The sequence below is a fragment of the Centrocercus urophasianus genome, unplaced genomic scaffold, assembly GCF_019232065.1.
Source record: "Centrocercus urophasianus isolate 14NV4802_14NV808 unplaced genomic scaffold, USGS_Curo_1.0 seq_9, whole genome shotgun sequence".
Classification (NCBI taxonomy): domain Eukaryota; kingdom Metazoa; phylum Chordata; class Aves; order Galliformes; family Phasianidae; genus Centrocercus; species Centrocercus urophasianus.
Window position 1 is genome coordinate 33,609,197 of NW_024885532.1, and position 21,360 is coordinate 33,630,556.

The 21,360-nt window shown below is 49.3% G+C and overlaps 2 protein-coding genes across 7 annotated transcripts in view; both read left to right on the forward strand.

Moving 5' to 3' along the window:
* The first annotated feature begins 856 nt into the window (after positions 1 to 856).
* LOC122171531 (maestro heat-like repeat-containing protein family member 2B) lies at positions 857 to 9,918 on the forward strand. The gene is given in 24 exon segments (XM_042839163.1): positions 857 to 865; positions 1,727 to 1,796; positions 1,912 to 2,025; positions 2,110 to 2,183; positions 2,457 to 2,488; positions 2,490 to 2,553; positions 2,699 to 2,806; positions 2,955 to 3,102; positions 3,230 to 3,274; positions 3,446 to 3,586; positions 3,980 to 4,032; positions 4,361 to 4,468; positions 4,743 to 4,862; positions 5,048 to 5,170; positions 5,306 to 5,461; positions 5,679 to 5,801; positions 6,110 to 6,220; positions 6,469 to 6,570; positions 6,687 to 6,779; positions 7,141 to 7,236; positions 7,401 to 7,524; positions 8,006 to 8,158; positions 8,415 to 8,569; positions 8,722 to 9,918. Coding segments are annotated over 22 exon segments (2,052 nt in total). The 3' UTR covers positions 8,044 to 8,158; positions 8,415 to 8,569; positions 8,722 to 9,918.
* A 3,827-nt stretch (positions 9,919 to 13,745) lies between these two features.
* Positions 13,746 to 21,360, forward strand: part of PSPC1 (paraspeckle component 1) — a 64,894-nt gene continuing 57,279 nt past the window's right edge. For all 6 annotated transcript variants that reach the window (XR_006171956.1, XR_006171957.1, XR_006171960.1 and 3 more), the window contains exons 1-4: positions 13,746 to 14,219; positions 15,996 to 16,297; positions 18,647 to 18,742; positions 20,392 to 20,588. Coding sequence is in view for 1 of the 6 variants with exons in the window: in XM_042838748.1 (XP_042694682.1) it covers positions 13,848 to 14,219; positions 15,996 to 16,297; positions 18,647 to 18,742; positions 20,392 to 20,588 (967 nt within the window). In the remaining 5 variants the exon portion in view is untranslated. The remainder of the gene's footprint in view (positions 14,220 to 15,995; positions 16,298 to 18,646; positions 18,743 to 20,391; positions 20,589 to 21,360) is intronic.

Consider the following 21,360-nt stretch of genomic DNA (forward strand, 5'->3'; position numbering starts at 1 on the left):
AAAGTATCAAATGCAATACCAAACTTATGGGGTGGGTGGAACGGTTTGGCAGTGCTCCTCACATTATACAAGTTGCAACTAGTAAGCCGTAAAAATTGTTATGGATGTTCATAACAGAAGGAAATCATTGTAATGAGGGATCCATTCTGTCCCCTTTTAAAATGTTTTTTTTTTCTAACTGGTGTTACACCTCGCCACAAAGACTCTGGGCAGTTAGGCGCCAGGTGAGCTCTGCAGTTGTTCATATGAATGAGCAAAGCTTTAAATAATACAGCGTAAAGGAAGGTGAAGAAGTGTTTAAATATAGCAAAAATGAGGTTATTTTTGTATATCATCCTAGAATGTTGACTGCAGTGCACGTACAATGGACATGAGCCAGCAGGGTGTACTTGCAGCCCGGCAGGGGCATCCATGTCAGCAGCTCTGTCTGTGCCCAGTGGGCTGAGAGCAGAGGGATGATGAGAAGGAGTGGGCTGGCTCTGCAAAGGGCCCTGAACTGGCTCTGTGCTCGGGGCTGGATCTCCCTGCCAGGAAGCAGCTGCATGTCACAGTATTGTGGCGGGGACAGCTGGGAATGAGGGTGCGGGGAAAACTTGCCTGCCCATCTCCTTCTGGACATGGAGCTATGGGGAATGGGAAGAAGGGGAAGGGAAAGAGAAAGCCCTCTCTGTAGGAAGGGCAGACCTTCAGTCTTTGATGCCGGGCCACTGCCATCCATCTCCAGGACAAACAGGCCGTCCTCGAGGCTGTGACTGCCATGATGGCTGTCCTCCTGCAAGAGGAGCTGCATTGAGAGCATGTCTGGGAGCAGCTCCTCTGGCTCGTGCACCCATGTCAAGAGGTCCAAGACATCATCATGGCCAAGGTGAGATGTTGCAAGATGGAGCAAGTGCCACGAGGGGTCAGAGGGATGCGGGAGGAGGCAGAGAGCAGTTGGAGAAAGAAGGAACAGGTGTTCATGCGAGGTCTGAGGCTTCCTGAGTTCTTCAGTAAGGAAGGAAACGCGTGGACAGAAGCCAGGAGGGAGCCAAGAGTCACTGGGCTCATCTCCTGGGGATGGGAGGCTTCACCAACACCACCGTGGGGCTCTGAGTACCTGAGGAGCTCTGTGCTAACAATTGGGAGGACCACATCCAGTTACATCTGGTGGGGGAGAAAAGGGCTGCTGGGTGGGAAATGCCTGCAAACAATGCCCAAGCATGGCTCAGTTGAGAGCATAGAGACTCTCTTGGTGCTGCTGGGAGGGGGCACAAACAAGAACACCTGTGCAGGAGCTTCTCCCAGCAGACAAACCACTGGGAAAGTTTTCCGCTCCCAGGTGGCTAGATGTGGCTCTCCTGGTCTCTTGCAGAGCCTCACTATCTTCCTGGAGGCCTTAGAGGGAGTTGAGTCTGTCATCCCAAAGGACAAGTTTCTGGACATCACCACTGCCGTGTTCTACCAGATAAGGGGAGCCTATCCTTGCAGCTACAGCTGTTTCTCTCTTGGCTAAATCTCAGGAGGACTGTAAAACTCCGAGCCTCTGATGGCTGCTCAGCCTTAGCTCTTCCTTGCCCAAGGCTGCACCAGAGCCATGCATGTGCCCCTAGTAATGCTGTGGGGCAGTCTGGGTTCTGTGTGTGTGTCCTCTTCCTGAGATTGCCAAGGGAGATGAGAGCTGGCAGCACAGTGTCTTTTCCATCCTCAGTTCTGATGTGATTTTCTCAAATGGACCTTGTTCCCACAGCTCTCTGATGACACCAAGCAGCACAGCGAGGCTGATAGCAGAGAGCTGACCCGCTGCATGCTGCTGCAGGGTAAGGAGAGGAGCATTGGCGATGCTTGCCAGAGCCCTGGCCAAAACCTCTCTCTCAAACCTCACAAGTGGACATGAGTTGCTCGCTAACATAGTGTGGGATTTCCTTCCTGCAGCCCGAATCTGCCCAGAGGAAACGCTCCTGTTTCTGCAGTCACAGCTGGGCGATGAGTGGGAGGCTGGACGTGTGGCAGCCCTGGGTCTGCTCAGTGCTCTGGTTTGCTCTGATGGTAAGTACCACGGGTTGGTACTTCCAGGGATCCCTTTGCCATCTGGGTTGTGCCTCCACGCATGTTTCTGTGCATCTCTTGCAGAGCCTGTGATGACAGAGATGCTGCCCCAGGTTGCAGAGGCTGTGCAGCGTGTGTGCAATGACTCCAGGACTCAGGCAAGCTCTTTTGGGAAAGGAAAGTGCTTTTGGGGTGGTGATGCTCCTACTGACACGGGCAGGGCAGGGGTGACCAGGGAGGTTGCTGGGGCATTGACCACATGGTCACTATGGCTCCTGTGGGAAGAGCAGGCAGAGAGGATGGGTCCCTGTGCTGTGCATGGACCTCTGCTCTTGCTGTCTGTGCTCATGCCCAAAGGGCTGCCCCGATGAGCAGGTGGCTTCCCTTTGCCTTCTGACCAGGAAAATCACACCCACAATTGACCCCTGCAGGTGAGGAGGGCTGTTCTGTATTTCATCAAGGATCTGCTCAGCTTGGGATGTGGTGGGGCACATCTTCAATGAGTTCAGCCGCGCCACAGGAAGAAGGGTAAGGACAGTAGGCAGCACCTTCTGTTGGAAGACCCCGTGCTGTCAGAGGCTGGCACAGAAGCTCCGGTGGGGCCACACCTGAGCCTCCTGAGAGGCTCCTGAGAACTGAGAGTAACCGGTGTTTCAACACCACTGTTGTGCAGGCAGCCGGAGACCTTTCTGCCCAGGAAGCCAAGGAAGAAGGAGCTCTCCAGGAGCTGTGCGTGGGCATCCTGGAGTCACTGCATGTCTCTGTGAGAGGCCCTCCTGATGCTCCTTGCCTTCACATCACGTGTTCCTCATCCCATTCCAACACCCCAGGTCCCTCCTCCAACGTGCTCTGAAGCACACAAGACTCAGGGAAACTCACTGAGTCCTCTTCATCTTTGAGCAGAGGCAGGAATGCCTCATTCCCTACAGCTCCTGTGGCCGTGGCTGTTGCTGTTTGTGGTGCCAGCCCAGTACATGGGCATGCTGATTCCAGTCTCTCGTTGTGTCCAAACCCTGGCTGAGAGAGAGGACCTGACAGGACATCTGGATCCTCATTTTGTCAGCTCCATGTTTCAAGGTAGGAGCAGAAACTCCCCCATTGAGCTCTGCTGATCTGTGTTAGCACCCAGAAGGGACAGAGGAGCTGATTGTGGCAGGGCATGGAGTGTCTTGGAGTCTTACTCAGCACTTCTTTCTCCTTGCAGGCCCACTGCTGACTTCCCAGACACTGCTGGCATGCCTGTTGGTGAGTAGATGCTCCAGAGGCCAGTGCCACGAGCCCCCCCCACTCCCCCCCGCGGAGGAAGCAGCATGGCCATGGGCAAAGCTGTTGGCTGCTCCTTGCCTGCCAGGGCAGAGCCAAGCTGCTTCCCTCTGCTCTTGCTGCAGAAGTGACCCTGCTTCTCCTTGCTCTCGCTCAGGTGGTGTCTGGGACCCTGTTGCAGGCAGCAGACTCCAAGTCACTGCCTTGCTGCTGATGCAAAACCTCCACAAGAGGTTCCACAGAGCTGTGGGGGCCATGTGGGCTGCTGAGATCCCCCTGCTGCTGCAGTGTCTCCAAGGTAAAAAGCGCTGATGGGGAAGGAGAGGCCAAGGCAGGGAAGGAGGGGGGAGTGAAAATGCAGCTCTATAGCATGGCAGAGGGGAAGCGTTTCCTGCAGCCCGGTGCTTGCTCTGCTGCTGTTCCCATTCCAGGGCTGAGGCCCAGGGACCTTTCCCCCCAGGGATCTGCCCGTTCCAGAACACGGATGGGCCCTTCATGTCCCCTCAGACAGCAATCTGAGCAGTTAGTTCTGTGTTCCTGTGGGGACAGTGTTTGAGGACAGGGACACTGTGGAGGGAGTGTGGGTCCCAGCTTGGCAGCGTCGAGTGCCCTGGCCAAGCCAAGTTTGCAGCAGCTCTTCATTTGTGACCTGACCCCAAGTAAAGGTCTTTTGCTTCCTATTGCTGTGCAGGGAAAGATGAGAGCTTCCCGGACCCTGCAGAGTGGGAGTGCCATCTGCTAAAGGTACAGCAGTGCTGGGAGGCGCGGTGCAGAGAAGTGCTTGCCTGCCTCAAGGAGCCCTGCTCCCATATGAGCCACTGTGGGACAGGAACAGCTTCTCAAATGCTGCAGCGGAGCAGCTGTACGCCTTTGTGGTGCTGCCTGTTCCTCTCTGTCCCAAGCCTGGGGGGCCTTAGGAGAAGAGAGGCAGGCGGCTTTAATGGAGGGAATGCTGGGGCAGCTGGGAGAGAGACTGTTCTTGCAGGCATTCTCCCCAGAAGTCTGCAGCAACTTGGGAGCGAGGGAAGAGGCAGAGGGCAAGGGAACTTTGGCTTCTCCTGTTCTCCAACAGTTCCTGAGGGCGTCGCTGGACACCATCCGTGATGAGGCCTGGATCGAGGCCCTGAGCTGCGAGCTGAGCCGGTGGCTGAGCAGTTCTCCCAGCAGCTCTGGAGAAAAGGTGGGTTCCCCCTGGCTCTACCCAGCAGTTCAGCTGCAGGTGCCCTACTGGGGCTGGAGCTGCGGCTGGTGCTCTGCCCACGCGGGCTGCTCATGCTGCTTCCCTGGTCCGTGCCCCCCAGAGGGCCTTTCCCTGCAGTCTGCCTGGAGGCTGCTAAAGCTCGGCCCTGCAGCTGCTCTCAGTGGCTCCCAGGAAGTGGGTCCTTCCCACCTGGCCCTCTCCCAGCAGGTCAGGCTGCTGCCACATCTCAGCTTCTTCCTTCCCTTCCCATCAGGCTTTCCTGTACAAGGCTCTGGGGACAGCACTGGGAGCTTGTAAGGGAGTCCTCCACGTCCAAGAGAAGCTGCTGCAGCACTTGGAGGAAGCAAATGCGGAGGAGCCATCGGAGGCCCAGGTGAGCTCTCCTCCAGCTTCTGTGAGCATCCCTGCTCCATCCCTGGGGCAGAGGGCTTCTCCTGGCCCTGCTCCAGGCCTTTTGATCTCCTCACTGCTGCCATTTCCCTCAGGCAAGGACCGGCCAGTCACTGTGGTTGGCCGCACCAGTAGGTTCAGGCCTGCGCCAACTGCTCTTTTGTGCAGGGAATAATCTCTCTTCTCAGCCATGCTGCTGAGGGCAAATTCCACCCAGTCCTGGACACACTCACCGTGTTTGCATCCAGGCTGTGCAAAGGCTGGAATGCGAGGATTTCCAGGTGCAAGAAGGTAAAGTGTTACGGGTTTCTATCTTGGCATTCTTCTGCCTTATTTTCGCAGCAGCTCCTGCCTTGGGAGCACAGGTGCATCGCGGGGCACTGGGGGCCGTGGAGCAAGTGACTCAAGGCATTTCTCCCCACACAGATGGAGCTGGACAGCACGAGAGCTCATGCCACACGCAGCGCTCTCATGCTCGCTCATGGCAGCTTGGCACTGCGTGCCTCCAAGGAACAGCTGCTTGTCCACCTGGAGGGAGACATCGTGGGCAACATCCTGATGCTCTACAGCTGCAGCTGCCAGGTGAGAACTTGAAGCGTGCCAGGGTGTCTCAGCACCCGATGCAGCCCCTCCAAATGGGGGGATGCTGAGATGGGCCTTCTCTTTTCAAAGGTCCCTTGGGGGACCGTCTGTGCCCAGATGAAGATCCAAGCTTTCCCTCAGCATTGCCCACGTGTCCCCCTTGCAGCCCTCGGCCCTTCCCGCAATTCAAAGCATGTTCTTCTCTCTTGGGCCTCAGGACTTGCAGAACAACCTTGCGCTGGTGCAGAGCATCACCGACTTCAGCTCATCCTTGCAAGCTGTGGATGACTCTGCCTGCTTTAACCCTTCCTTCAAGGGCAAGCTTCTGGAGATCCTGATGGTGAGTGCCTAGAGACAGGGCTGTCTGCAGTAGAGTTCCTGGCTGTGCCACGGGGCTCGCTTCTCTGGAGGCATAAAGGTCTCCTTCAGCCACATCTCCAGCTGGTGGGGACCTTGGGTGCTGGCAGGCAGCAGCTGGGCAGCAGGCGAGGTCCACCAGCCGTGGAGATGCTGCATCCTGCAGTGTCACCATGGGAAATGTGGGAGTGATGGGGCTGGTGTGTGGCAGTTGTGTCTGTCTCTGGGCCAGACAGAACAGCTCTCGTGTGCCTCTTGCCCACTTTGACACTGTCTCTCTGGGACTTGCAGGACTTGCTGAAGTACTACTACTCAGGAATCCCTGTCTCCCCAGTGCCCCTCAAGTTGGTTCTGGCCCTGGAGCAGTTGAGATAAGGTCTGGGGTTGCAAGGCAGGATGATGGTCCCCATTTTGGATAGCTGCCAAAGGCGTGGAGGGGCTGGGGGGAGGAGCTGCATCTACAGGAGAGACAGCTGGGCTGTTGTGCCCAGAGAAGCTGAGATTCTGGGCAGGGAGAAAGGCCCTGGTGCTTCTGTTCCCTTGCAGGGAAGAGAAGGCAGACCTGGGGTCTCCTTCCCTTCAGAGCAGGAGTAGTTCACTGCTTTCTCCTTTTTTCCTCCTGTCAGCAAGCTGAAGCCCTCTTTAGAAAGCGTGAAATATTGATTCTGTGCTGCAAGAACATTGTGATGCACCCTTCAGCAGAGATGATGCTGAAGATCAGAAAGTCACAGCAAGCAGCTCAGTACCTGCAGGTAACCTATCATAACTTTCTCGGCCACCTCTTGGTCAGAGCCCTATCTCAGCACACACAACCTATGCTCTGGCAGCAGCCACGATGCCACACCTCAATCCCCTCTTCTGCTTTCAGCTTCAGCAAACATCACTGAAATCTTTGGGCCAGCTTATGGCAGTTCTGCTCAAGACAGAGCCCACCTGTGGCTTTTTCCAGAACATAGTCCATGTGAGTATGTGGGGGGGTAAGGGAGAAAGCATGGTAACTGTCAACAGCGGGGACAGAGATCTGGGGACTGAGAGGGCGGTCAGAGGGGGAGAAATCTCCTGCTGCCACACAGCTCACTGCAAGCTCAAAAATGGGCAGGGAAATGGGCCCTGCAGGGGGAAAGGCAGGAGCCCATGCCTGGGGCAAGCCACAGCCAAGGAAAAGCTCCTGGGTTAGGAGGCAGGAGTGTCTGCAGAGAGCAGGAGCAGCAGTGGTGGTGCAGGGGGCCCTGAGGAAAAGTGTCAGGAAAGGAGGGACAGGCAGAGGGGTGGGAGGAAGGGAAAGAAAAGACGTCCTCAGTGAGACAGATGCTCTGCCACAGGTCCTGCAGAGATCTATGACATCAGACAATGTGTGGGAGCACAAGAGGGCCCTGCAGACCTGCTCCCAGCTGCTGACTGTTTGTGAAGAGTTTCAAGTGAGTAAAGAGCCCCACCACATGCCCTCTGCTCCCTCCCCTGTGCCCCTGAGCTAGCAGGTGAGCTCCACTCAGCTGTGCATGCTGTGTCACAGTGTGGGGAAGGCACAGGCAGGAGAAGCTGGGGCCACCTACAGATTTATTCCTGCCTCTCACCCCTGCAGAGAGGAGATGCCTAGGAGCACTTTGGCTCCTTGGTGGGATTGCTGGCACCTCTGATGTGTGACCCCATGCCCACATCCCACCAGTTGGCTGTCACCTGCCTCAGCTCCCTTCTCCAAATCCAAGGTGAGTAGAGCAGGCGTGCGCCAGTCCTCTGCCCTCCCCCGCAGCACTACCAGAGCCCCACGGGCTGGGTCCTGTTTACAGGAGGGAGTGGTGCACAACCCTGCACTGATGACAGCGGAATGAGCTGTCACCCTGAGACTGCTTTTCTCAGCAAGTAGCAGAAGGCTCTGAGCTATGCCTGGCCTTCAGGTGCCCAGTGCAAGGAGCTGACTCCATGTGTGTTTGTGTGTGACTGTGTGTCTTTGTGGCATGTGTGACTGTGGCTGCTGGGAGGTAGGCTTTGCATGTAAGCAAACACCATGGGTGGAGAAGCTGAGAGAATGCTGTATAAACAGCAGGGTACAGACAGCAGGAGCATTGTGATTGCTGCATGAATGACTGGCAAGCTGCTGAATTAAGAATGCCCTCAAGACTGCTTTATGTTTTGAAGAGCTGCCGCAGAGCAGTGATAGGATCTCCCTTGCTTCTCATTTCTCTGCAGATCATGTGCAGAAACTTCCCTCTAGAACGCACCGTTGACTTCATGATGGCCATCAAGGAGACCTTCAGGAGAGCCAAAGGAGTGCGTGTGCGTGCTGCTGGGAAGTAGATGACCACCTTTCTGCAGATGTACAGAAAGGACATCTGTTGGGATGTAAGAGACTTTCTTCCACGTGTCTGGCACTTTTGCTAGCTGTTGCACTATGCCTTGTGCTGCTTTCCTCTTGTGCTGAAGAAGCACAGCCTGAACGCTGAGCCAGGGCATGGACAGGGTGGCTGGCATGAAATTTAGGCTTAGGCCTTGGCAGCATGTCAAGGGAGCAGGCACCACTCATGCACTGAATGTCCGTGGTTACTCCCTGCAGAGTCAAGGATGCAGCAAGTCATTCTTTCTCCCCTTCTTCTTTCAGGTGTCTCCAATCCTCTACATCCTGCACAGCTACACATCATCTGTGCAGCAGAGCACATCCATGCCCTTCCTGTGCCAGGCAGTGGTCATCCTCACAAGCTGTCACACAGAAGTCATGATCGACAACTTCTTCCAGCTGCATGGGCCCACAGACAGGTACTGGCACTCCGGCTTTAGCTGAAGCTGCGGTCACAGCTGTAGCTTGCCCATGCCAGAGAGATCCCGGGAGAAAGAAACATTTTTTTTTCCCCCCCCTCAAAGGCTGTTTGAGGTAAAAATTACTGAAATTGTGACTCTTGTTTTTCTAGGGAGACATGGAGGAGAATAAGAGAGTCTTCACTTCAATGATAGAGCTGGAGGCAAGGAGGGGAAAAGCAAGCCAAGGAGGGGAAAAGCAAGGCAAGGATCACTAGACTCCCTGAGGAGTCTATTCGTACAGTCCAGTCCTGAGAGCCATCCCATCGTGTCTCAGTGATGCTAATGACATCATAGCCCTGTAGGTATATGTATGCCTGCAACTCCTCTTGCTTGTTCCCCTTGCTTCATGCATTAGTATGCAGACATTTGAGTTGAGCTCCCACTATGGCTGATTTACCATCTTGAATTCCCTTATCCTGCACGTTAGGTGCTGTCTAATGGCCTGTGTGACTTAGTATGTACAACTTAGAGTACTCAAACTACAAAAAATATTCTAATCCTAGTCTTTGCTACAGTAAGCCTTTCAAAGGTGTGAGATGGAATAACACATTTACATATTCATTGATAAATATACATAAAGTTCTCTAGAAATCCATCTACCACCTTTTTTTTTTTTTTTTCCCCACGTTGGCCTCTCTAATGTTTGCCCCTTGCAAGCATGAAACAAGGCATTCAATAATATCTACCTAAGTACACTATCATAAATTCTCTTTTGCTGGACTACCTGCTTTAAAGAACATAAAAGCCATCTGGAATCAAAGCTGTCTAATCAAGAATCAACCATGTTACTGGCTTAGGTGGAGTAATAGACACCATAGTGAAACTATGAGGGTTACTCTGAAAGTAATGCCTCCTATTTTGTCACGTTGACCTGAGATGTCAGAGGCAGATGTTGGCAGTATGGTAGTAGACGTTGAACCTTACCACAAATATTCTGTTACATTTTATTGCTGTGTGATAGGCGTTAGCAGTGGGACAGTCTGACAAATTGGCATCCGACATGGAAGTGCATGTGAAGTGTGTCATTCAGTTCCTCCATGCGGGAAAAGAAGGACACCCAGTGACATTCATTGATGCTTGCTGAATGTTTATGGAGACCAAAAACAGTAGATGGGAGCATAGTGAAGCCATGGGTGGTATGTTTCAGCAGTGGTGACAGCAGCAGCAGGTCACCTCTAATGGTGCAATTTTTATGAGCATGACATGCAGGCTGTTGTTCGTGAGTGGCAAAAATGCAGAGCTCATGATGGTGGCTATGTTGAAAAACAGTGTTTAAGGCAAGGAGGGGAGAGAAGTGAACAGAGAGAGGAGAGAAGAGAGAATGAGCTAAAGAAATTGTATTAGTTTTTAATAAATATCTAAATGCCAGAATCTTTTCTAAGATGTGAAGAGTGTTTTTTTTAATCAAGTGTTCATTTTAATAGCTGCTTTTTTTTTCTCTATACCACTTACAGAATCACAGAGGGTCTATAATCAATCAATATTAAGACGTTATAATTACAAAATAAACAATAGAGTTTGGTAAATCAGATAACGATAACAAGAAGAGGATTGAAATCTTACCCACATCCTGGGCTCACCTATAAAACTCTAGCAGAGAAGATCTCCAGATGAGATTCTTCTCTACTTGTAGCCAGCTCTTAAATAGGTCTAGGAGGGTTGGAGACTGGCTCCACCCCTTCTGGCAGCACGGGTGAATAACCTTCACCTGTGCTCCTCTGGCTGACTCATTGCTCACCTCAGGTGATCAATCAGAGGTTCAGGCTGTAACTCAGCACTTCCCATACAGAAGGAACCTCTAAAACTCATCTAGTGCAATCCCCTCGCCTTAGCAGGACCACCTGGATTAGGTCATAGAGGAATGTGTCCAGGCAAATTTTGGGTGTTGTCAGAGAAGGAGACCCCACAACCTCTCTGGGCAGCCCACTCCAGTGTTCTGTTGCCCTCACCATGAAGAAGTTTTTTCTCATATTTATGTGGAACTTCCTATGTTACTGCTTGTACCCATTGCCCTTGTCCTGTCACTGGATGTCACTGAGAAGACTCTGGCTCCATCCTCCTGACACACACCCTTTACATATTTACAAATGTTAACGAGGTTACCTCTCAGTCTCCTCCAAGCTAAGGAGACCCAGGTCCCTCAGCCTTTCCTCATAAGGGAGATGCTCCAGTCCCTTCATCATCTTTGTGGCTCTGTGCTGGACTCTCAAGCTCTCTCAAGCAGTTCCCTGTCCTTCTTCAACAGAGGGGCGCAGAACTGGACTCAATACTCCAGATGCGGTCTCACCAGGGCAGAGTAGAAGAGGAGGAGAACCTCTTCCATCTACTAACCATGCCCCTTCTAGGATGCCCCAGGATGCCATTGGCCTTCTTGGCCACAAGGGCACAGTGCTGGCTCGTGGTCACCCTGCTGTTCACCAGGACCGGCCAGGTCCCTTTCCCCTGTGCTGCTCTCCAACAGGTCAGTCTCCAATCTATACTGGTACCTGGGGTTGTTCTTGCCCAGATACAAGTCTCTACACTTGCCCTTGTTATATTTCATTCAGTCTCCAGCCTGTCCAGGTCTCGCTGAGTGGCAGCACTCAGGCGTGTCAGCCACTCCTCCCAGTTTTGCGTCATCAGTAAGCTTGCTAACAGCACGCTCTGCTCCCTCATCCATGTCACTGATGAATATATTGAACAGCACTGGTCCCAGTATTGACCCTTGAGGGACTCCACTAGGTACAGGCCTCTAACTAGACTCACTCTGTCCCATTGACCACAACTCTCTGTCTTCTTTCCTTCAGCCAGTCCACCTCACTACTCAATCGATCGTCCAGATCACACTTCCTCAGTTTAGCTGCGAGGATGCTGTGGGAGAAGTGTCAAATGTTATACTAAAACAAAGACACGCCAAATCCACTGTTTTGCCATCATCTACCCACCTGGTTACGTCTTCATAAAAGGCTATCAGGTTGGTCAAGCATGACTTCCTCTTGGTGAAGCCATGTTGTCTGCTCCTATTGACCTCTTATCCTCTTATCCTTGATATGCTTAGAGGCAGTGCCAAGGATAAGTTTTTCCATCACCTTTCCAGGGATGGAGGTGACGCTGATCAGTCTATAATTACCCAGGTCCCCCTTCTTGCCCTTTTTGAAGACTGGAATGACATTTGTTTTCCTCCAGTCTTCAGGCATCTATCTCGTTCCCCACAATTTACCAAAGACAATAGAGAGTGGCCGTGGCCCAGCAATGACTTCCACCAGCTCCCTTAGCACCCATGGTGCATCCCATCAGGACCCATGAATTTATGGATGTCCAGATTGCTTAATTGATCTTTAGGCCAGTCCTCATCAACTGAGGCAAACTCCTTCTTGATCCTGACTTCCTCTGGGGCCTCAGGGGGTACGTAACTCCTCAGGACAGCCTCCATCTGCATAGGCAGAGACAAGAGAAGGCATTCAGTAACACTGCTTTCTCTGTATCTTCTATCACCAGGGCAGTCGTGTGTGTGTGTGTGTGTGTGAACCTGCGTGCACGCACATGTGCACACCTGTTCGTGTGTGCTACTGCCCAGTGGCAGCAAGGCTCAGACTAGCTCCTAGCTGCTCAGGGCCACGCAGCCCCTTAATGCCAGCATCTATGCCATCCAGATACAGGCTGTTAGATTTTTGGAAAGAATCATAGAATCACCAAGGTTGGAAAAAACCCACAAGATCATCCAGTCCAACCATCCACATATCACCAATAGCTCTCACTAAACCACATCCCTCAACACAATGTCCAAATGTTCCTTGAACACCTGCAGGGCCAGTGACTCCACCACCTTCCTGGGCAGCCCATTCCACTGCTTGACCACTCTTTCAGAGAAGTACCATTTCCTAACGTGCAGCCTAAATCTCCCCTGGTGCAACTTGAGGCCACTCCCTCTAGTACAATCACACAAGAGGCCGACCCCCAGCTCACTACAGCTTCCCTTCTGGTAGTTACAGAGAGTGATTAGCTGTCTCCTGAGCCTCCAGACTGAACAACACCGTCTCTCTCTGGATAATGCTCTCAGACATACAGTCTGATTCTTGGCTGGTGCTGCGTGGAGCCAGGAGTAGGACTCGATGATCGTTACAGGTCTCTTCCAACACAGGACATTCTAATTCTGTGAAATTGCTCAGCAAAGCACTCACGCCTGCTGCAGAGCTAACTTCTTCAGGATCACGCTTATTGCTACTTTGAAAAAGAACAGCCCATGTCATGGATTAGCTAAATAAATACTAATCACAGAAGGTTCTCTACAGGTGCTGTTTTATTTTTTTTTTTAATTGTTATAGCTGTATGAATAAAAAAGTTGTTTTCTTCCGAGGTCTTGCTCAGCTACAGTGGGAATCGGAAGCAAGAACAATTTCTTTTATCAGGTCCCTCCGAGGCCGCAGGCAGAGCACAGCGCTTTGTCTGAATGAAAGCCGCCCCCTCACAGGGCGGCAGCGGCCGCGCAGGACAGCGCCGTGCCGGCATCCCGCGCAGTAAGGCCTGCCCCCGCAGCCGTGCCGCCCGCACCCAACAGTGGGCGCGTTCCCGCAGCCCGGGGCCCTCCCTCTGCCTCCACAGCGCTCGGCTCTTCGACTGCCTGCGCCGTTCCCTGCAGTCTCCTCGGCGTCGAGCGCGGGTACCGCCGCCCTCCGCCCTCCGTTCGGCGCAGAGCTCCGCAGGGTGTTCTCCCGCCTCGGTACGGACCGCAGCGGAGCGCGCGCGATCGGAACGCGCCTCAGAGCACCGATCCGCCGAGCACGGCCGGATTCGCGGCGGGCGGGTAAGGCCCGAGGGAGCCGCGCTGGCTGAAAGCGGCGGGGAAGCTCCCGGCTGGGCTGAGCCCCAGGGCCCCGAAGATGCGAAGGCCGTTCTCCCGCGGTCCGACGCGGGCTCGCCCAGCTCCCAGAGCCGAACGGTGACTACGGCGCCCGAAGGAGACCGGCCCGCCACAGGCGGCCGCAGCGCCTCCTCAGCCCCGCCGTGCCGCGAGGCGAGGCGCGTGCGTAGCCCACTCCCCCCTCCTTTCGAGGAGCCGCGGGGAGCGCGGCACGCAGGCGTAGCGGCCGGCGAGAGAGAGCAGCGGCCGGTGGGCGGGGCCGGCCGCGGGGACGTTGCAACTCGTCGGGGGCGGCTGCGGCGCCATTTTGAATCGGCTGCGGATCGGAGGCAGTGGCTGCCGAGCGCGGCTCCGCACCCCCCGAGAAAAGCGGGGAGAAGGGAGCGAGGGCTGAGCATGGCGGCGAATCGGAACTTGAAGCAAGTGCGGATCGAGAACAGCTCCCCAGCGGCGCCGCTGGGGATGGTGGGGGGCGGTGGCGGCGGCCTGAAGGGGCTGCGGGGCCTGGAGACGGAGAACGAGGCGGCGGCCATGGCGCTGGTGCCGGGCAAGGAGGGCGGGGATGAGGAGCAGGAGGGCGGGTTCACAATCGACATCAAAAGCTTTCTCAAACCCGGCGAGAAGAGCTACACGCAGCGCTGCCGCCTGTTCGTGGGCAATCTGCCCACCGACATCACCGAGGAAGATTTCAAGCGCCTCTTCGAGCGCTATGGGGAGCCCAGCGAGGTCTTCATCAACCGGGACCGCGGCTTCGGCTTCATCCGCCTGGTGAGCTTCTCGCGGGGCTCTGCGGCCCGCCCTGCCCGGCCCTGCCCCACCCCAGCCCGCCCCGCTCTCCCCGCGGGGCGGCCGTGAAGCGCAGCCGCTGCCCCGCGTTCCCTTTTTGTCCTTCGCTGCTCGCGCTGCTCTCCGCCCCCTCGCCCCGCGCTCCCCAGCCGGAGCCGCGCTGTAAGCCCTTGGCGTTCCCCCCTCGGGGCCGTGCGGGTTTCGGGTTCCTCCCCCGCTGACGGGCTGCTCGCCCTGTTCCCGCAGCTCGGCCAGCGGGAGTTCTTGTGCGATCTGCTCCATTCGTTGAATACCCGTAAAGCGATTTTTCTTTCGTTAACTGGGAGCGTTTTATTGTACTTTAGGACTCTCGGTGCCGAAGCAAATTTCGTTTTGCGCGGTTCTTTATGAGTATTTCCTCATGCAGTTAATTTTAAAGATTGCACGGATCTGTTTTGAAATACCATTGCTCACACGTATTGAAAGCTCAGAACATGTAATTCACGCTTGTACCGAATTGGAAACTTAGAATTGTCTGAATTTAACGATTCTCGGGCTCATATAATTTAACCAGTATTATTTCAAATCAAGTGTTCAAAAAAGAAATCATCCTCAAAGCGTGTCATGCTGCATTTACATTTTTCAGTTCCATGTGCAGGATTAGTTTTCCTGACTGCCACGTCTAGGATGTTCTGATTTACTGAGTTCAGAGAAAAGCTTTAAAGTGCTTTCTGTGCCAACTGTACTTAAGATTTTTCTGCACGTTTTGCTGGTTAGGCGCTTTTTTTTTTTTTTTTTTTTTTTTTTTTACATCTTTTGCTTGTCACAGGTAAATGTGGCATCCTGCTATCTTTTTTTTACTGTGACAGAGTTCTCGCAACCTGAATTAACAGTTTTCTATAGGGAGTGCAATATATTTGCGTACATTACTCAGTTCTGCACGTAGTAGAGATCAGTATCTACCCAAATGTCCCTTTTGCACTATACTAATAGAGTAATATTTTTAAACCATTTGTGTGGTTGGTCAAGGTGTGGAGAAAATGGCTGCCACTTTGAGAATTATTTGTTTAAATATTTGGGATTGCAGGTATAAAACTAGTTGAGGGTTTCTGAGGTGAGAAAAAGGCAGTTATTGAGATGGACTTGTCTCATGGATGTGGGTGCAGAAAACCTGTAAGTGTGAGAGGAATTAATACAGCAGTTGCAATGTAATTTCATGAAATGATGAGAATTAGACACACGTGGAGAGTTTATCCAATGGTAGCAACAAGCAAGTTGTTTTCAAAGCATATTTTCATCGATTTAAAAAAAATAAATAATCCCAGAAAGCAACCAGAAGCACCGGCCTTTAGGTCTTGTAGTGCGGTCTCTGAAGATACTGTTCTGTAAAGAACAGCTCCTGTGTGAAGCTAAGCATTTCAGTAGGTAAATATAAAAAGGCGTCAAATTCTCAACTCTGCAGAAAGCCTTTACAGTGCAGTGCAGGCGTATTTGTGATAATGGGAATGCTGTGTCCTCTGATGTGTAAGAAAAATGTGCATCTAAATAACTTTTTTTAGACTAAATCGTACGAGATGAAAAGTGCATATTATGGCAGTCAGTGGATAGGAACTTTTGGAAGGCAAAAATGAGTGCTAAGTGACCCTAATGAAAAATGAGCTCCTATTAAAGGAAGAAAAAATGCTACTTTTCTGGGGTTTGAGGGGAGGAACAACAGCACAAAAGCTATGTCTGTTGTCTTTGTAAATAAAACATACAATATTTTGTATCTTGAAAAAGGAATCTAGGACACTGGCCGAAATAGCAAAAGCAGAACTTGATGGTACTATTTTGAAGAGCAGACCACTTCGAATTCGATTTGCTACGCATGGAGCTGCCCTAACAGTCAAGAATCTTTCACCCGTGGTTTCTAATGAGCTGCTGGAACAAGCATTCTCTCAGTTTGGACCTGTGGAGAGAGCTGTAGTTGTAGTAGATGATCGCGGCAGAGCTACAGGAAAAGGTTTCGTAGAGTTTGCGGCAAAACCTCCGGCACGGAAAGCTCTAGAAAGATGCAGTGATGGTGCATTCTTGCTAACAACGTAAGTCCACGGGATTTTGTTTGCGTTTGTGTCGAGTATGCATTTCTCATGTGAAAGAAAAATGCATTCGCGGGCATTCCATAGTTCTTATTTTCAAATCATGAAAGCCGTGAGATCAGAAATTAAAGGTGCTTTACGTGACTGCCTGAAATACATCATTCTCCACACTGGCGAATAAAAAATAAAGCCACTCGTTTGCTTACAAGTCTTGTAATTTTGGATTCCAGCCTGTTTAATAGGGCTCTTCTTAATGAGTCTTTATTTTCACTGATTGAGCTCTTCCTGATCCCAGTACTGATACCGTGTAAGGATGTGCTTCTTGGCTAACGGGGGGCGCGACTTTGCTGATAATTCTTTAAACTTGGGAAAATGTTATTTGGCTTTTTGTCTTCAAGAAAGCTTTATTTGTATCTTTCAAAGCTGTAGGATTTTTCTTTCTTGTGAACTTGTTTTGCACAAGTTGATGGCAGAAATTTCTGGAAAAATTTCAAGGTCAAGCAAGCTTGTGGATTATGGTACTTTGCTCTACCATCTCTTATTTTGGTACCCAATGAAAAGAGTTGTTAACTGCTGTGCTTTTTTATATGGTAGCTAGGGACAGCTTCCAGTATTTTCATAAAGGCTGAGTGAAATGGTAGATGTTCAAGAATGTATTTGTTTTTTTTTTTTTTTTTTTTTTTTACCCCATATAATTTGGGAAAATAGGGCTGCAGTTTCACAGTGTCAAGGCTTGCTGCCATACTGTTGGGAAGTTGCAGTTCTGATTCAGGCTGCATTTACCTTCAGAGCTGTTTGATACTTCCAATAGCCACCTGTGCTTAGTGAAACAGAGGAGAGGTATGTGGCTGCTTTTGTTATGTTCATTTTTGGCTGTTTTAGAAAGTGAAGGTGCTTGCTCACCTGGGTATTAAGAGCACCAGGTCCAGCTGAGGGTAAGGCAGGAAAATATGTTGCTCTGATGAGATGGCAGGTGGAAAAAGGATTTGGAACTCCTCTTGCTGATAATAATATCATAAATCGTATGTGTGACTGGACTGAATTCTGGTGGATACATAGTAAATTCAGTCTAAGTCTCTGTTATTATCAGTAGGCACTGGCAGTTTGTTCTTATTTGTTGTGGATTTTCTTGGCATTAGTGTTTGAGTGGAGGCATGGTGAGCCAAACCAGGCAACTAATCTAGTTCAGTGAATGCTATAGTGTTACATGAGGACTATTCTTGGCATGAGAGATGTGGCAGGGGGAAAAAGAAGCTGGATACGAGTGAGGATATTCTTGTTTTAGTAGTTGCTGGCTAGCTTTGTTTGATGGAAGTGATCATCTAACCATGACTTAGTGAATAAAAAGCACTTGATCTTTGTCTTTCAGCTGCACATTAGGAAACACATCAGACACCAAAGCTAATGTAATTAATATGAATCTCCTATGATAGTTTTTGTGCTGTGATGGTTTTTGTTTTGCTTCAAAATTAGGAACTTGATATTTTAAAGGAGATCTAAGATTTCTCCTTTCTATTCAGAGAGGAGAAATACTTGAAATGCTGTACGCTGCGATTCCAGGCTGTTTTTTCCCCCCCCCCTTGATGCCTAACAATTTTTTCCAGCTGTCCATGTTCTTAAAATACAAACATTTTGTTTTCTGTGATCTGCAAAGGTTTTTTTTTTTTTTTTTTTTTAAAGTGTGGAACAAAATCCAAAGTGCTGGCGTTTTGACAATAGGACCTTTGTAGCTCGTAAAATTTTAAGATATTATTTAGATGCTCCCAAAACTGGTGTAGTTCTTATATACAATTGAAGATTTTATTGTTATCCATCCTTAGCTAATACTTGACTCTGATTACTTCAAATACTGCAAACTCCAAGAATGCATTCCACATTATGTAGAAGTTATTCTGGAAATAGAAAAATCATTGCAAAAATATCAAGCTGTTTTTAGTTGTAGAGTAACCATAATTAGAATCTGTTCAGAGTGAATATTGCTACCTTTTGGCTTTGTTTCGTGCTGTACTGTTATAATGATGGTTCCCACACTGTCTAAGTAATTTGTAATGTTTTTGAGATTTTTTTTCAGCTTCAAATATTCCTGTATTTCTTGGCAACCAAAACTACATGAAGTTGTATTTTCTATGCAGAATTGCACAGCTGGTTTTGGGTGTAGAACCAGTTGTTACTTTCAAAGGTGATTTTTGAAATTAGGATTAATTGGAATTTTGTTATTTCAGAAGAATTTGCGGGACAGGACGGTGAGATAATATGTATGTTAGTTTCCAAAGGTGCTGCTTCAAAATACCAGAGCAGCTTATTTTACTGTTTCTTTCGTTATTCAGTTATTCAATTGGAATTCTCTTCCAGAACACCTCGGCCTGTTGTTGTAGAGCCAATGGAGCAATTTGATGATGAGGATGGGCTCCCAGAGAAGCTAATGCAAAAAACACAACAGTACCACAAGTAAGTTCGGTTTGACTTTTAACTTTATAAAATGAAGATACTAAGTAAGTATTTAGTAAGGTAATATTTTTATTTCAGGTTTGTGTATGTTTATTTTGTACAGCCAAGAGGAAGCCAGATGTTAGGTCAGTTAACTTTTTCCCACAGAACAGCGATGTGTCATTTCTGTATTCAGAATTGGCATTAGAATAGTTCAGTTGGAAGTGGCCTTCAAAGATCATTGAGTCCACTGCCTGAGCACTTGAGGCTGACCAAAAGTTACGGCATTATCCAGCTGCCTCTTGACCACCAACAAGCACAGGGCGTGAACCACCCTCATGGTAAAGAATTTTTTTCCTTGTCTCCCATTAGTCATTGGTTACTAGAGAGAAGAGCCTGGTACTTCTGTCTGCACTTCCCTTCCTTTTCTCTAAATTAGATAAACAGTGTGTTCTGCCACCCATAGGATGTACCCTGCAGTCCTGCCAGCTTTATTGCCTGCCTCTGAATGCTTTTGGGTACCTTTGCATCTTTTTTATGCTTTAGAGCCAAGAGCTACATGCAGTACTTAAGGCTGGGCTGCACCAGTGCTAAACACAGTGGGAGAATTGCCTCATGGGACTGGCTGGCCATGTTGTGTTTAATGCTCCCCAAAAGGTGGTCTGTCCCTTGGCTGCTGGGGCACTGCTGGCTGGTGCTGAGCTGCTGTCACCAGCACCCCCAGGTCCCTGCTGTTGAACCTTAGGATCTTTTAGGCTCCTTCCAACCTAACTATTGTACTGTTCCACTGATTTCTAAAGATTAACAAGCAAATTTTTTCGTTTTCCTAATCACAGTAAAATGGAGTCTTGTCGGTTTAGCATTCTGTGATTTTACTGAGGTAGAGATTCCTGGTCTTGGCTGAAATCAGCTGGAGCTTACTGCCAGTCGCTGATAGTCTTTTGTGAGCTTGGGCTGTGGTCTGATCCTGCAGAGATGTGTACACCCACAGAATTCTATCCTCTTGACTAGCACCACCTTCTCTGTAGAGTCACTGAGGTATAAATCTTGGCAGCTTCTGTGATTTGGATGTAATTTTGAGCAAAAAAGAGTCTTTAGCATGAGGTGAAAGAGGGTTTTCCTTCGTTAGAGAATATTACTTGTAACATTCAGATCTGATTGCTATTTAGAAATGTTGCAGCTTGAAACTAAAATACTTACTCTGGTAAGCAGTTAAACCTGTAGAGTAATACTTGGAAAAAAAAAATCATTAAAGCACTAGTGTTAGAATGTGAATGAAGTATTGGCTCCTTTAAATATTTAAATATTCTTACTAACAGTCTGAACTGTTTAGTAAGCTTTAATATGCACTTAATTTCTTATATGATGTGACCACTTTAGATTAGCTGGGTTCACCCTTCTAATGTCACAGCTAAATGTTTTGTAGCATGGTAATTAAACGTTTTTGTGTTGATTATATAAATGGAGTAGATATTTATTTGCAAGATTTCTCTGATCAGATTACTTACCACATTAACAGCTGAATTAAACTGACAAACTGGTTTGCGACGCAGATCTGACTTTGCATCAGATTCCTACATTTGAAGTGATTGATTGTGAATTCTTTGGCTGTTATGGCTGTTGATCTTAATGTGTCCTTCTGTACATTTTAACTGCAAAATTTTTATTAGGGAAAGAGAACAGCCTCCACGTTTTGCTCAACCTGGAACATTTGAGTTTGAGTATGCTTCACGTTGGAAGGCTCTTGATGAGATGGAAAAGCAACAGCGTGAACAGGTTGACAGGAACATTAGAGAAGCCAAAGAGAAACTAGAGGCAGAAATGGAAGCAGCTAGACATGAGCATCAGCTAATGTTGATGAGGCAAGGTAAAAAATCAGATAATGTATGAGCATTAATTCTTTCTTTTTCACAAATTTTCTGTCTGTAGCATATTGAGCTGTATGTTAAATGCAGAGATTTCTGGCAGATGCTATTTAATTAAATGTGTTGAACCAAGGCAAAGGAAGTAGTATTTTTCTGTTTGTGTAGTCTTTGAGGGTTTGCAGTAATGGATTAAGAAGTTGAGAAAGGGGAGGTTGCCTAGGTGTATTTTTTCACTTAAGTTTTTGTGCTGTAAATAGTTTATATCACAAGAATGAATGGTAGCCTCAAATTCATCTGTAAAATTTTTTTTGTTGGTGTTGTTTATGATACTAGATGGGACACAGCACTGCTTGTGTGTCCTGGGCAGGAAAAAAAATGTAAAATGATGGCTCGTAGTTACAGCTGATTGTGCCTCTCCAATACAATCCAAAATAATTTTACTCCTTTCTTTTTTTTTTTTTTTTTTTTTTTTTTTTTTAACATTTGAAACCCAACTGAGAAATCTGTATGCATGATTGTTGTAGGCAACTCAAAGTAAGTGACAGTTGTCATTAAGCTACATTATTCTTGAAAGTATAAAATGGTGCATCACTCTTATTTAACTTTGTGGATATGTTCCCTTTCTGTAGTTTTGGGGGAGAGAAAGTCCTTTAGAAACTGTTTTCAAGCCCTACCTTTGGGAATGGAGCTGAGTTGAGCTTGTATTTCTGTGGCAAAGCAGAAACAGGGCAAGTAGCTGATATTTTCTGCCTGTTAGTCTTTTCCCAAAAGCTG